General features: G+C 40.8%; 1 protein-coding gene and 1 long non-coding RNA gene across 2 annotated transcripts in view; both read left to right on the top strand.

The window, feature by feature from the left end:
• The window catches only part of LOC121439790, a 125019-nt gene extending 115538 nt beyond the window's left edge, over window positions 1–9481 (top strand). The window contains exon 3 of the long non-coding RNA XR_005973295.1: window positions 9346–9481. This is a non-coding gene — a long non-coding RNA (uncharacterized LOC121439790). The remainder of the gene's footprint in view (window positions 1–9345) is intronic.
• A 2830-nt stretch (window positions 9482–12311) lies between these two features.
• LOC121439840 (E3 ubiquitin-protein ligase RLIM-like) lies at window positions 12312–16279 on the top strand. The gene is given in 2 exon segments (XM_041640453.1): window positions 12312–12343; window positions 14771–16279. Coding segments are annotated over 2 exon segments (1512 nt in total). The 3' UTR covers window positions 16251–16279.
• Window positions 16280–16766: the final 487 nt, after the last annotated feature.

Genomic DNA, 16766 nt, shown 5'->3' with positions numbered 1-16766 from the left:
TATATTTAAATCCCTCTTGGTCTGATAGGGACACTGGAAATCCACCTTGCTCAGAAGGAGGGTCTGTCCTTCTCTTTTTGCTATAGTGGGGATATCCATTATCAATTTTCATATCTGGATTAGTTTTTAATTTCCATTTGTGAGAGAGAATAGGTCTTTGACCTACTTCTCTAGATGTAGACAACTCTGGAGTCCTCTTGACAGATATGGAAGGACTCAGAACCCCTAGGGAAGTTGATGCAGATGCTAGAGACCTTTGTGTATGTTGAGAAGGTACAAGGGTCACTTGGGTAGACTTAGGAGTTCCTATCATCTCTTGTAGATATGTGGAACTCTCTAGGGCCCATTCTGAAGATGGCAAAGGTTCTGGAATCCAAGATGTAGATAGTTTTGTTTTTGCTTGGGTAAGCATGAGTGGTGTGAGGCTCACTTGGGGGAGTAGTGATAGGGCTTGGTCCCCCCTGTGCTGTAAGGGAAGATTCGAGCCCATTTTCTGCTGGAGGACATTTAAAGCCCTCGTGCTTTAATGGGGAAGATATAAAATTCCCTTGGTCAGAGGAGGCATGACTCAAGATCACTTCAGCAGATATGGATTGCTTAGGTTAATTCTGGGGAGAGGGAAAACAGCCTTGGTTCTCTTCATGAGAGGGTATAGCTCTCCAGTCATCTCTGGCAGTTTTCAATGGTGTTAAACTCCCCTGGGAAGAGGGGTTAGGACACATTTCATTCTGGAAAAATGGGAAATCAGTGAGCACCCCTTTTGGATAAAAACACGTAGAGCTGTCTTTGTCTAATGGGGCCTGCTGTAGGCCTCCTTTATCAGAAGGGGCTTGTATAAAACTCTTTGGTGGACAATTGGAATGATTGGTGACCCCTCAGCTAGAGGATGGACTTTTGAAAACCCTTCTAGAAAGGGAGACATGTTTGATTTTCCTTTCAGCCAAAGGGGGAGGTTTCTGGGATGCCTGGGAAGATATGGACTGCCCCATAGACCCTTGATCACATTGGGTTCCTCCCAGAACCTCTCCGGTGGATAGGTATAGTCCCTGAGCATCTTGGGAAGAATTGGAAGATCCCAGAGCTCCTTGGGTAGGGGAGGAAGGTTGCAGAGAACCTTGAAATTGTGGGGAAATTACCAGTCCACGTTGGTCAGTGGAAGAGTCAGCAGAAGATGGCCCAGGCACTGTGTCATCCTCGTTGACCTTTTCACTGGCATCTCCAGCACAGTGTCTTGGAGATGTTGCAGATACTCTGGTGCCCGAATGGTCGAAGTTCATAGGTTTTTCAAACATAGTAGACATATCCAGGCTTCTTTGCACCTTCCAAGGTCTGTGCACAGAATCTGAGGCCACTCTTTTTCTAGTGGCAGGAGGTAAGGCAGATGGTCTGGGTTCCCTGCTCAGTGGGTTACTCCTGCAATCAGGAACCTCTGGAGGAAGTAGAACTTGTCCTTCCTTGATCTCTTTCAGCTCTTTTAAATGGTCCAGGGTCTTCTTACTGGATGTAGTCTTTATAAAAGCTCCAAGACTCCACAGTCTATCTGCAGTAGCAGTGTTGGTGATCTTGACTGTTTTGTCTTTATAAGGCTTTTGGCACCTGAATTTGTGCCTATCCAGTCATAGCACCCCTGGAGGTGCAAAGTCCCTCGGGAATTTGGTGCTGGTCAAGTATGTCTCCCATTGGGGTGCGCTGTCATAAATACCTTGGGGGGACACTGAAGGGGGTTCCAGGCCGGCGGCCTCTGAAAGGGGTCCCAGGCCTATGAGGCAAGCGCTTTCCCCATTGGGATAGGATTGTCATCATCCCATTGGGGGACCCAGAAGGGGACCCAGGACAGGGTCCAATGAAGGGGGTCCCAGGCCGGGGAGGCTGGGAAAACTGTGGTCTCTGGTCAGAGTGTGGTGGACCAGCTGGGTCTTTCTGGCCTCTCTCCACAGGTTTGGCTATTTAGCCAATAAAGTAGTTGAAAAATAAAAAGGGAAATTGCTCCTCGCAAGGGGCAGCGAATGTACTTGAAAATGGTGACTCTCGGTAAGCAGCAGCAAAGCAATATCCTCAGAGAGAGGCTCTCCTTCCTGAGAACTGTGGACAAGTCCGGTAGCCCAAGCACACAGTACTTGAGTGACAGTTGGCCTCAGAAATCGAACAAAGCTCGAGAGCTACACTTGAAATGGATGTCCTTGGGCCTGCATGGGCCAGTCCCGAGCTGTCTCAGCTGGCGATTCTGCCTGCACTAACCAGACAAACATCCAAGCTTTCTGAATGAGGAGGGCACCTTGGACCCTCTCTTCTTCATTAGGGTAGAGAGTGCTAGGTAGTCTGGTGCCCACTGTCAGTGACCAGGACATGGACTATTGAAGAGGCAACATGATTGGGAAGGCAAGGGGTACTTGGGAGACTTTGCTTTCGGGTTCCTCTTACATCAGTCTGGTCCCGCTGTCAGGAGGTCCTCAGTGTTGCAGTTAGGTCTGTTTGAGCCTCACAACTGAATGAGAAAAGGTGATACAGGTGTTTGCTTCTCAGAGACTGTGAGGGCCAGGCAATCACTGGTTGTGCTAGGGAAAGAATAAGTAATAGTGCTTGAATAGAGCAGAGGATATCTGGGACTGGTATTACAAATGGTATTCTGTATTTTAAGGATGACCTATCCTGGGATTTTCTAGTAAATTGTTGACAACTTCTGTGAACGTCATCCTGTATGCTGAAATGCACCTCTAGACTGCTTAATAGTACTTATTGCAGTGCTATTATTATATAAATGTTAGTATGTATGTATATGTATACATACATATATATATATATATATATGAAAATAAGGATAAGAAAAATAACTTATAGTACAAAAGCAAGTTGTTTTTCAAATACTTTTATCTGCTTTTGGTTAAGTTCACCAATTCAGAACAGACACAGTTGGACTCCCTAATGTAGTAGCCCTTATGGCCTTAAGCAATTGCTTTGTCTGGGTTTACGTGTTGGGTGCTATAACATTTACATATTTGATTGTTTTTGAAGGTCATATAATTTCCCTGAAGTCACAATATGACTAACAGCTCACATTAGTGGCTCTGCATGGGCCATTCACTTTCATTCTAATGATGAAGCTGAAGTATAATTACACAGAATGATTTTGGAAACCCTTAGAGAAGTTGATTATTTGAAAGGTTATGTTTATTGAGCAGTTGATATACTGAGAAGTGTAAATTTGAGGATATGGATGAAGGCATTATCTTGCTGATAGAGAAACTTGCTTTGCTCGTTGCACATTTTTCTAATTTTACTTTGAGAACTTTTTGTTCTTGCTGGATGAAAGGCTTTTGTATATTTTTGTCAGCGCTATATCTGATTTTTGTGAAGGATTGCTCTCTCCCTTTGACTACACAGACAATATGGCTTCAGAAGCATTGGGGGCACTTTTCTATCATCTAATTAACTTCCTGTGCCACTGTCTTAGTGATTTGGCACATGCTTCCTCTTGGAATTTTTGAAAACTTCATCACTCCCTTTCTTTAGCCCTAATTTACCTCACTAATTTCATTTTGAAAGATATCTATCTTCAGGAATTTTATCATTCACCATGTTTATCTGCATACTAGCACATATCCTAACTCTCACATATCTTTCAACCATTTATCTGAATTTTCTGTTGTTCCCTTGAGGTCCTTGGAGACATTGAATTTGCACACCAGCATAATGCTTCTAGGCATGAAGAACTTGGTATAGGCTACAATGGATAGAGAATTATAAATATCAATTTATATAATATATACCTCATGAGAATTTGCTTGGCAATTCTAATATCAGAACAAAACAGTTTTCTAAATTCAAGATACAGTGACTGTGTTTAGTTCAGATAATCTATCAAAGGTAGTTTATACGTACATGAGTGACTGCTCAAAGAATACTTAAGAGATTTTAAGGTTTCACTTTGATAAGGTTGTTCAACAACAAGAACTTTAATGTATAGTAGATTTAATAATGAAAATAACTGAATAGTATATTTTAGTAGCATTTAACTCAGTAATTAACATTCTTTTCTAATGTATTTATTTCTTATTCATTTTGTCAGCATACAAGGAAGTGAGTTTCACTACAGCAGTTTCATACATATGCTTTTATTATTAGCAAGGATGTATTCTAGACCCCCTGGGTCCTTTCCTTTCCAGTATTGGTCCTGTCTAACTATCCACCTGTTAGTATTCAGGCATGTGTACTGGGCTTGGGGTAAATGTCTTCAGCTGTACTCACTCAGAGCTCCTTCTGTGCACATTCACTACATTCCCTTTTAAAAGGAGCATGCCAACCTCCTAACTCTCTCTTTCTCTCTTTGTCTTCATCTGTCCATCTATCCCTCTCTCTCTCTCCCTCCCTTTTCTTTTCTTCTGTCTGCTACTCCTGTCTCCAGAAGCCGGGCTCCCCCGCTTCCCACCCCATTTTCCCATTCACTTTCCTCCAATTAAAAAAACCCTCTACCTGAGCTTGTCGCAGGCATCTTTCTCACACAAGCCACTTTTTCTCAGTTAGAGCACACCTGTGTGCCTTCACGCTATTTCTCCTGGCAGGATCTTTTTGGGAACAAGAAGACACCATCTGAGGTAGCCTGCCTTCATTTACCCTGCCTACTTATGTTCCTCTAACCCCACCTTGTGTGTGTGTCCATGTATGCGTGTATGTACATGTACATGAGCATACCTGCATTTGTGTGTTGTTGGCATGAATGTGTAGTGTATTTTTACATATGTAGGTGCACATGTGAATGGGTATATGTTCATATTGTGTATGCACATGTAGAGACCCTATGTTGATTTTGGTTGTCATTGAAGACTCAACACATTATTATTTTTTCACCGAAACAAACATAATTTGGCTTGTCTAGCTAGTTAGCATGTCCCTTGTGATTTCTGGTCTCTAAAGTACAGATGAGCAGCCACACTTTCCATTTATTTGGGTCCTGCAGAGTTGAACACTTGTTCATATGTATGTCAAGTGCTTTATACACTGAGCTATCTCTTAGCACCTATTATTTTTAATGTTATTAAAAATTGATTTTATTTCCTTTATTTCTTTCTTAGCATGATATATAGAAAAGCTTCTGATGTTTATGTTGATTTTGTATCCTGCTACTTTGCTGAAAGTGTCTGTATGTGAGTTTTCTACTGAAGACTTTAAGGGATAGATTATATTATCTATAAATAGGGAAAATTTGGCTTCTTCCTTTCCTGTTTGTATACCCGGTGGAATGTAAACTGGTGCCAACTGTATAAATCAGGACATAGGTTTTCAAAAATAAAAAAAAAGTATTATGAGACCTAACTAAAACATTTCTAGACAAATACTCAAAAGACCCTAAGTCTTATATCTGACATACTTGCAATTCATGTTTACTGCCGTAATATCCACAATAGTTAAATGGAACCATTCCTTTCCATTATGAGATGAATAGATAAAATGTAAAATCCCCATTGGAATTTTATTCTACTGGAAAGATTGTTGAAATCATGGCATTTGGAGGGAAACAGAATTGCAGGATTTTATGTTAGGTGAAGAAGTACAGATTTGGAAAGAGAGAATTATCAGAGTTTTTTTTTCTCATATGTGGAATTGAGACTTAATTTTTAAATATTAGTATACATATGTGTAGTTATATGGTAAAGGACATAAAACTAAATAATGAAGCAAGAGAGGAGAAAAGAGATCTACAGGGGGAAAATTAAGAAGTGTAATTGAATACATATGACATAAAGGGGTGCTTACTAGTTACTGTTTTATTACTGATATAAAAGACATTAACCAAGGCACTTGTGGAATGGAGAAGTTATTTGTCTTATGGTTCCAGAGGGAAATGAGTCCATCAAGGAGGGAAAGTATGGCAGCAATCAGCAAATATGGTACCTGGAATAGGGGCTGAGAGCTCTTATCTCAAGCCACAAGTAAGAGACTGAGAGAGTGACTTGAAATGGTGTGATTCTTTCAGCTTTCAAAACAACATACCCCTAGGAACATAATTTCTTTAGGAAGGTCATGCCTCCTAAAACACCCACAAACAGCCAAAAACTAGGGACCAATTATTGAAATGCCTGAGAATGTAGGAGACATGTCACTCACACCAGCACAGGATGACTATTGAGGGAAGCAATGAACCAGTAGGAGGGAGTCATGGGATCTGGGATGTCACTACAGAAGGAAGACCACCATGGAAAAGGGAAGAGTGGAGAGATGGCTTAGCAGTCAAGGGAACTGGCTGCTCTTCCAGAGGACCTGGGTTTGATTTCCAGATCCACATGTTGTCTAACAATTATCTGTAACTCCAGCCCTAGTGGTATATGATACCGTCTTCTGACTTCTGCAGGCACCAGGCATGTATGTGGTGCACAGACATATGTGCAGGCAAAATACCCATACACATAAAAATAAATAATAAAAGGGAGGGAATAAAAATGTCATAATGAATCTCACTTTGCTAACTTTTAAGCCTCATAAAGTATGTGTATGTTCATCATCTGCACATTTGCATAGTTTCTGTGCTTTTTTTGAATTCTATTTTTATTTCCTCAAACTGTATTTATTGTTTTGCATTTCTTAAGATTTAATTTGCAGAGAAAACCAACACATGTGGTATATTTTAAAAGAGATTCCATAGGGTGCCAAGAAGAATGTGTATGCCATTCCAATTTACTAAAGTAGTCTCTAGGTATGTGTTAAATCTAATCTATGTATCATCTAGTCCAGATCTGACATTTCTTTGATAATTTTAATTTATATGATGTGATGTTTTAGTGGATTGCCAACAAGACCTATAATAAATAAAAGAGCCTATGTGCATGCCTTTGAGGGATTATCTAGCTTAAGTTATCCTCTGTGTGTGTCTGTCAAGATATATTGGGGGATGTCTGTGTGGGGCAGTGGGCTCTGAGTTCCTAGAAATGCCAAGCAGGCCAGTCAGAACGAGGGTACTGCCACTTCCATATGATTCCTACAAAATTCTCTCATCCATCAAGCTGCATGTAAAGATACCTGCCACCCCACAAACATGCACCATGTACTGGACCACTCCATGCTTATGACCGCATGAGCTGGAACTGAAGGATGGAGTCTTAAAAGTCTTCACCTATGTGCCAACGTGCCATACGCCTTTAACCCTGAGCTGACCAACAGAACTGTTACATACCTCTGAGGAACTTCTTATGGTCTCTCCCAGGACTTGTCTCCAAGACAGGGATACAGTATAAACCAAAACACACACACACACACACACACACACACACACACACACACACACATGAGTTTAAAGTTCAAGAAGGCCAGGTATTACCCTCTGTTAATTACAGAGCCTTCTCTGAGTATTCTTGTAGCTGTGATGATGCCTGGACAGCGCAGAGAGGGAGAAGGGGCTTTTGAATCCTTGACCTTGTGACTTCTCCCTGGGTATTATGTAGGGTGGCCTAGACAGCAGAAGGCAGGTATATGCCACCTACATGGGTGCCCCGTATCAAAGAGAGGAGCTTTGTCAGGGGTGGCAAGGGCAGTGAAACCTGGCCTGGATGGTACCCAGAGGCCTGCCTGGTCAATTTGGGCACCCTACATTCGACATCCTGATCTGGCTACTTCTACTTGGATTCACCCTAAGCCACCACACCGCATTGAGCTTGGTACCCACTAGGTACACACAAGAAGGAGGTACATGATGATGTTGGTGGCAGGTGCCTTCTCTCAGACCCCTTGTAGGGTTCTGGGGATGTAGCTGTAGATCAGAAACATCTTCTGGCAGGTACAGGTCCCTGAATTGCAAGCACAGCATGGCTCAAGGGGAAAGCCATTTCTCAGAGAAAGCAAAGGAAAGAAAGGAGGGCCCTGCAGAAAGAGAGGAGAGAGGATGACAGGGAGGGATTTATGTGGATGACAGACACTTTGCCATAATGGTTACCTGGCCCTGAGACCCTGAGCACCTGGCCAGATATTCTGGGCTGTGTGTGCAGTTTCAGGGAAGGAGTTGTGTGTTCTGCTGGGGAGACTGTACCAAAAGCTAGAGGTTCCCTGGGCGGGCTTGTGCACATGATGTGGGCTGGCAGGCTCCACAAGGTCTCCAAAGGAACCCAGAGGCAACCCAGGATGCAGAATCCCCTGCAGGGAGGTTCTCTAACCCTGCCAGACATGGTGACTTCAGGACCTGAGAGGCTGTGCTTCCCTTGCCCAGCAAACCAAGGACTGTGGTGGCCACGCAGTTCCCCTTGGTCCGGTTGCTCCCGCACCACTCATGGGTCACAGAGACTGCAGGAGACTGGCTTAGGCACAGTGGGGGCACTATGGGAGCTACTCTTTAGCCAGCCCTCAGCCATGTCAGCAGAAGCACTGGGGAGCTGCGGGCAGAGAAACAATGCTGCTTGATGGCAGCAGTACACCGAGAAGGCCAACTGTCACAGGTCATGGGTGCACTCCCTCTGCCCTTTCCAAAGCAAAAATAAAGGAAATACAGTGCACCACACTCCAAGATGGCCACCAAATAAACAACTAGGCCAGGACTGGCCAGAGATGGGTCTTTAGGCTACTATTTTGCCTGCCCCCACTCCCTTCCAAACGCAGGAACCCAGCAGAAGGGGTAGAAGTGGAGGTGTGCAGGACAGAGTCACCTTCACATTCATCAGTGGAGAAGAGACAAGATAGGGTACCACACCGTTGTAATCTTCCATGAACCTCCCTGCTCCAGCACAGAGAGACGATGCCCTGTCTCTCTTCCCATGGACCCTGGTACTTGTTTCTGTGACTCTCATTTAATAACTGGGAATTTTGTATGTCGTTGCAATCGCAAGGTTTAGGAGTTGGGACAAAAACCGGGGCACAATAGACATGCCATCCAAGGAGAAGAAGTCTACAAGCAAAACTCCAAAGCGCCCGAGGGATTCTCCCGATTCTCAATTTGATGATGACTTGAAGCCCAGTGTTCCCCAAAGGCTAGGTACAATCAGAGGGTTTTGTGAAAGGCTGCACCTACCCCAGGGGACAGTTTGATCTCTTAACAGGTGGTGCATAAGGGTAGTTCAGGCCCAGGATTATTGCTTCAGATTGCAGGATGTTTCCAATTCTGAAAAGAGGTATTTCTATGTATCCCAAACTGGTTTGTTGACTTTAGGTTCCCCCTTGATCTACTAACTTCAGGACTCCTAGCCTAAGCCAGCCTCACTTCCAGCTTGTCTCCTGGAAAGGGCTTGTACAAACGCCTAACTAAAATATCCCCAGGCACATACCTGTTTTAATCTCACTTGTAAACATGCTGGATTTAAAAGTATGTTTCCTGTCTAGGATGCCTAGAAATTCCATAGACAACTTATTTTGTATTTTCTTTCTCTTCAGTGTAGTAGAAAACCTCGCGATTGATATCTGTGATGACAGTGCTTCATCAGAGCAAGATGAACAGCAGGCGAGGTAATAAGTGTAAACTACTGTTTGTTTGTCATTAGAAGACAGTTTCAGAAAATTCAACTCTTCTTTGTTAAACACCACATATTTATTTCTGAATAAAATAAATTTTCATATCTCATTTAAGAATTTCATACTTTTTTGTCTTTAAGGAATCTTTATTTTTAACATCAGGGAAAGAACATACAAATTTTGTTCATGTTAGTAAGGGAATAAGAAAATGTCAAAAATGATTAAGTGTAAGAACAGTTAAACAAGTTGTAATACCTTCACATATAAAAGATACAACCACAAAGTAAGTTGAACATGTCTATGAATATCATTATGAATAAATCCAGAAAATCTTGCTATTTAAATTAAATTGCCATGGATAAATAAATAATAATGAACAAATTAAAAGACTTTAATATTTGTATATTCATTCACTAAAAGTAAAATAAAAATGATATATGTACTACTTAATTTACCACATAATTGTTTGTAACTATGAATAACTTAGAGGTACATGATTTGGCATAGCTATATAATAGGCTTTAATTATCCTTACAGTATAATATTTATTTTTATTTTCTTTTCTGTTTATGTTTTGGAGATTAAATGTTTCTGTGATTGCAGGTGAACTGTAAGTCTTGGCAATTTTCCTTCCTCATCTAGCCTGTGCCATCACACGAGAGTCAAAGCATTCTATTTCTTAACTGAAAAGACTGGACACTTATTATTTTAGTACTGCACTTAAATTCTTCACATCTGCTATTTACTTATTGTTCAATTTATGCACTTCATTGAAATTAGTAGAAAGTCATCTTCTTGCTTAGATTTAAATATAAGAAATTATGGCAATATTTGAAGATGGAAGACATAACTTGTGAGATAAGCACAATGACCATACCAAAAAAAAAAAAGACTAAGGAAGACTATTTCTCCCACTGTCAGTATTCCTTAGTTGCTTGTTTCCTGAAGTTTTTATTTGTGTATAGTTTAGGACTTGTAGAGTTTCCCTGGCTATTGATTGCTTTGTTCAGCTCATCTTTAGATTATCATGTTGGTGACAACTTAGAAGTGTTTCTAATATCCCTAGAATTTTAGAGCAATCCCCTTGACTCTTTGATTCTTACAATCTTTCTACCCCCTCTTCCCCTCTAGTTCTTGGACCTTAGGTATCATTGTATTAGGCATATAAGTGACATTATGTGAGCATGTTCCTTTTAGAAATAATATATGTGTTTATGTGTATCTCTCTCTCTCTCTCTCTCTATATATATATATATATATATATATATATATATATATATATATATGAAAGAGAGAGTAATATATGGGAGGATTTGTAAGGGAAAAAAGGAAAGGGAATGTAATTACAATACCAAAAACATAAAAGAAGCAATTTAAACTCTTTTAATACGAAAATCTTACACATTTAGTTTTCAAACACAGAAAACTGAATTTGTCAGCATATTCATATTGCATTTTTTGAGTGTAAATTGTCCTGGGGTCATTTGAGTGGCATCAGCATCATCACAGGTCCCTTTAAAACAGGGAAATTTAGGCAGACATTCAAGTCACAGGAGGACTAAACTAGGAAAAGAATTCATAAAGAAAGGTAGGTTTTTTTTTTCCCAGAACATTCAAAAGGTGAAAGGAACCATCATAGGAATGCAGGCAGCCACAAGACACCAGAAAAGGCAAAATCTGAATGAATTGAACATGATGCTGACAACAATTGTAGCATATCTCAGGCAAAGAACATAACAGAATTATAAGATGTATCTAAACGTGACAAGTGTTTTATTAAAACCTAAGTGAAATTTACTTATGAAATCACAGATCAAATTTGTATAAAATTTGAATTATGGAAATTTTAAAAATTTTAAATTTTACAAATTCGTGTAAAATTTGTATTAATTTTTAATTTCTTAATATGCTAACATTATATTAGATGCATCTAGGAATATAATTACTATAAGCATGTATTACAGTTTTACTAAACAACATACATTAGATTTTTAAACTTTTGCAAGAATGTCTGTTGAAAATCCTTTAAATGTCATCCTGAAACATTTTTATTGATACTAAAGAATTATTCTTCTAAATCAAACTATTATTATGAAAAGAGAAGAAACAATTTTAGAACAGAATCAGCCAAGACAACTTAGTAATGTCCTAGTCACAGTAAATACTAGTCTACTCATTTACACTTAAATTTTATATGACTATACTACTATGGAAATTAACCTGGTAGTAAAAAATGAATTTGCTTCTTGATTTTACCTGACTCCATCACTTTGACAGTTTCATTCTGCTCTACATAAAAGTTAACATCCACTGAAATCAGTGATAATATGGAAACAAGAATGAGTCAAAGAAAACACAAGAAATAGAATGGGGATGAGAGAAAAAAGGGAATGGGAGAGAAGAAAGAGGTGAATCTGTTTCTTGTGTTGTGGAGCAGATATCTCCAGAGCCTTCTACAGTGCATGCTTTATTATTGAGCTACACACCCAGCACCTAGCTATATTTATCATCTTTGGGTAAGTCTAATGTTGATTTACATAACCCAATGTCAAAATTACTGTACAAACTTTAAATATGTGCAATTTCCTGGATGACAACTGTACCTTAAAAAAGCTGTTAAAATGTCCTAGCCCTCCCCCCCCAAAAAAAGAGATGAATCTGGACTTCCTAGTTAGTTAAAGCTGAGCAGGGTTAAAGAGAGATGTTGCATCTGGAACTCATTTACATGTTGTTGTATTTATTTGTTAACGTTTATAAAACATCAAATCAAGCAAGGAAAAATACGATTTAAAAATCCTATGAACGCATAAGCTTTCTTAGAGAGAAGCAACTAACAGTCCAATACAGTTATGACACCTATAAACTTGAAAGACCAGTTCAGTAACACAATGGGTTCAGTGGTAATTCTCATATCCTGGATGTAAGCAGTAGCTCTTAACTGCTTTTCAATTTTATTTTTATTTTCAAGTAATTTATTCTAATAAAAATGCTGCCCACCTGAATAATCATGGTCCATTGCCCCTAATGTTCTCAAGATTTTTTTTGTTAAAAATTTCCACATCCTCCCCTCCTCTTATTTCCCTCCCCCTTCCTCTCCCCTACCCCTCCCTCTCCAGTCCTAAGATCAGTCAGGATTCCCTGTCCTGTGGGAAGTCCAAGGTTCTCCCCACTCCATCCAGGTCTATCTAGGAAGGGGAGCATCCAAACAGACTAGTCTCCCACAAGGCCAGACCATGCAATAGAATCAAAACTCAGTGCCATTGTCCTTGGCTTCTCAGTCATCCCTCATTGTCAGCCACATTCACAGAGTCCAGTTTGATCTCATGCTCCATCAGTCCCAGTCCAGCTGGCCTTGGTGAGTTCCCATTAGATCATTCCTACTGTCTCTGTGGGTGGATGCACTCCTCACAGTCCTGATTTCCTTTTTCATGTTCTCCCTCCTTCTGCTCTTCACCTGGACCCTGGGAGCTCAGTCCAGTGCTCCAATGTGGGTGTCTGTCTCTATCTCCATCCATCGCCAGCTGAAGGTTCCATTGGTGATATGCAAGATATTCATCAGTGTGGCTATGAGAGAAGGCCAGTATAGGCACCCTCTCCTCTGTTACCCAAGGACCTAGCTGGGAACATCCCCGTGGACACCTGGAATCCCCTCTAGAGCCAAGTTTCTTGCCAACCCTAAAATGGTTCCCTTAGTTAAGATACCTTGTTCCTTGTTTCTATATGCACCATTCATCCATCTCAACCATCCCATTTCCCCAAGCTCTCCTCAATCCTCCCCTTCTCCCTTCTCTCTCCCCATTCCCCCACCCCCCTTCCCCACAACCCACCCCCACCCTCGTGCTCCTAACTTTTGCCCAGCGATCTTGTCTACTTCCAGTATCCAGGAGGATAAACATATGTTTTTTCTTGGGGTTCACCTTCTTATTTTGCTTCTCTAGGTTCACGAATTATAGGCTCAATGTCCTTTGTTTATGGCTAGAATCCACTTATGAGTGAATACATACCATATTCATCTTTTTGGTTCTGGATTATGTCACTCAGTAAAGTGTTTTCTATTTCCATCCATTTGCATGCAAAATTCAAGGTGTGATTGATTCTACCGCTGAGTAGAACTCTAAAGTGTATATTGCCACACCTTCTTTATCCATTCTTCTATTGAGGGGCACCTAGGCTGTTTCCAGGTTCTGGCTATTACAAATAGAGATGCTATGAACATAGATGAAAAAATGCTGTTGTAGTACGATTGGGCATCTCTTGGGTAAATTCCCAAGAGTGGAATTTTTGGATCCTGAGGTAGGTTGACTCCCAGTTTCCTGAGAAACTGCCACACTGATTTCTAAAGTGGTTGCACAAGTTTGCATTCCCACCAACAATGGATGAGTGCTCCCATTATTCCACAACCTCTCCAGCATAGGCTATCATTGGTGTTTTTGATTGTAGCTATTCTGACAGATGTAAGATGGTATCTCAAAGTTGTTTTGATTTGCATTTCCCTGATCGCTAAGAAGGTTGAGCATGACCTTAAGTGTCTTTTGGCCGTTTGAACTTCTTCTGTTGAGAATTCTCTGTTCAGTTCAGTGCTACATTTTTTAATTGAGTTAATTGGAATTTTTATGTCTAGTTTCTTGAGTTCATTTTATACTTTGGAGATCAGACCTTTGTCTGATGTGGAGTTGGTGAAGATCTTCTCCCATTCAGTAGGTTGCCTTTTTGTCTTAATGACAGTTTCCTTTGCATTACAGAAGTTTCTCAGTTTCAGGAGGTCCCATTTATTCATTGTTATTCTTATTGTCTGTGCTACTGGGGTTCTATGAAGGACGTGGTCTCCTGTAACCATATGTTGCAGACTACTTCCCACTTTCTCTTCTATCAGGTTCAGTGTGGTCAGATTAATATTGAGGTCTATACACCATTTGGACTTGAGTTTTGTGCATGGTGATAGATGTGGATCTATTTTCATTCTTCTACATATTGACAGCCAGTTCTGCCAGCACCATTTGTTAAAGATGCTTTCTTTCTTCCATTGTACAATTTTTGCTCCTTTGTCGAAAATCAGGTGTTCATAGGTTTGTGGATTAATATCTGGGTCTTCAATTCAATTCCATTGGTCAATATCTCTGTTTTTATGCCAATACCATGCTGTTTTCATTACTGTAGCTCTGTAATAGAGTTAGGAGGCAGGGATGGTAATGTGTCTGGAAGTTCCTTTATTGTATAGGATTGTTTTGGCTATCCTGGGTTTTTTGTTTTTCCATATAAAGTTGATTATTGTTCTCTCAAGTTCTGTGAAGAATTTCATTGGGATTTTGATGGGGATTGCATTGAATCTATAGACTGCTTTTGGTAGAATTGCCATTTTTATTATACAAATTTTACAGCAAATTAAAGCGGGGAAGCCACCACAGAAGAGCTCAGAAGAAAATAGATGCTGAGACTCTTCAGATGACGTGTCCAATGGTGACTCCATAATAGATTGGCCTAACACTGGCAGACAGACTGCCAATACAGCAAGAAATGGTCAGAGAGGAAATCAGTCCTTGGGGGCAGTGAGCCAGACTAATCCAAACAGTGGTGATTTCAGATTCAGTTTAGAGACAAATGTTAAACATCATAATGTAAGCCAAACCACAGAGAATGAAAATGAACCATCTGCTACACATCTTAATGTAGAAAACATGGACAGCAGCAGCCAAAGGCAAATGGAAAATTCAGCACCTGAGACATCATCTGCCAGAACACCTAGGTCAGAACGCAGTTCTGCTGAATCATTAACAGAAGTGCCTTCCACCAGAGGTCGGAGGAGGGCAAGAAGCTGGAAACCAGAACACCAGGGAAGAACCAGAGTCAGAGCTGAAAGAAGTAGGTCTCTGCACCCAGCAAATGAAATTCCACGAAGATCTCATCATAGCATCTCATCTGAGACTTTTCAGCACCCTTTGGTAAATGAGATCGAGGGAAGTTCTAGAGCCCCTCGCCATGGGACTTTGAGACAGCAGATAACTGTACCTGAGTTGCTAGGTAGAGGTCTTTTTGCGGCTTCTGGGTCAAGAAATTCTGCCGCTCAGGGGACAAGTTCTTCTGACACGGGTACCACTGGTGAAGCAGCAGGATCTGGTCAAAGACCTCCAATCATAGACCTTCAAGTCAGAACAAGAGTTCTGCTGGGAGAATACCGGCAGAGAGATAGCATTGCTAGCAGAACTCGGTCAAGGTCTCAGACCCCAAACAACCCGGTCACTTATGAAAGTGAACGTGGAGGTTTTATACGCACCTTTACACTTTCTGAACGTGCAGGTGGGAGAACCTATGTGAGTACTGACGGGTTTTCCACTCTTACAATCTTCAATCCTGGATCAAGGGAAACTACATCTGTTCCGATTCACACCACGTTAAGGCAGAGAACGACACGTTTTGGTGAGCTTCCATGGAGTGGAAGAGGAAGCTCTGGTGGTAACAGCTCTGCTTCTGGCTCCAGCTCTAACTCTGGCTCCAGTTCCAATGGTGAAAGTTCAGAAAGTAGCTCAAACATGTTTGAAGGAGGTAATGAAGGAGCCCGACTTGACCCCTCTAACGACAACCACCAACCTAGAGGACTCACCAAAGAACAGATTAATAACTTGGCAATGAGAAGTTTTGGTGAAAATGATGCATTGAAGACATGTAGTATTTGCATTACAGAATATACGGAAGGTGACAAACTTCGTGAGCTACCTTGCTCCCATGCGTACCACGTACATTGCATCGACTGCTGGTTATCAGAGAATACCACCTGTCCCATTTGTCGCAGGGCCGTCTTATCTTCTGGGAGCAGAGAAAGGGTGGTGTAATGAGAACAGAACTCTCAAAGCTGTGTAGCTGGAATAGTGACGTTCAAACAGAAATCACTTGCTTTATTTTCATGTTTTTGAGCAGTGCTTAAATATAAAGTCACAACCTGAATTGAGTCATTGCTTTCTGAGGGAATCGTGTCTTTTCTCCACTTTCGCTTTCAGGATAGAAAGAATACTTCAGGAGCAACATTTTACAGCTTCAGTGTTTGATTTCAATACCAGATAATTACTAACCTGTTACTGATAATTTACCCATGTACACTTGTCATTTTCCCTTTGTTACCACAAGATCTGCCTTAGCAGGGGCTCCTTTATCACACTGAGCTCTTTTTAGATTTCCAAAGCTATAAGAGGGGCATGAAGAAAATTCCCACTCAAGAAAAAGTTCCATTATGTGTTTAGTAAGTGATTAATTAAAACTATACTATTCCCAGTCATTAACGCAAATTCATTCACATTCTGAGTATTGTTTGTTCCCCTTCCAGATAAGGGGATGATGGACATATCAGTGTA

This window comes from Microtus oregoni, unplaced genomic scaffold (genome assembly GCF_018167655.1).
Source record: "Microtus oregoni isolate MIOR12 unplaced genomic scaffold, Mior012 000063F_ref0000156, whole genome shotgun sequence".
Classification (NCBI taxonomy): Eukaryota; Metazoa; Chordata; class Mammalia; order Rodentia; family Cricetidae; genus Microtus; species Microtus oregoni.
Note: the sequence above shows the minus strand (reverse complement) of the source record. Positions and strands in the feature narration are given on the sequence as shown.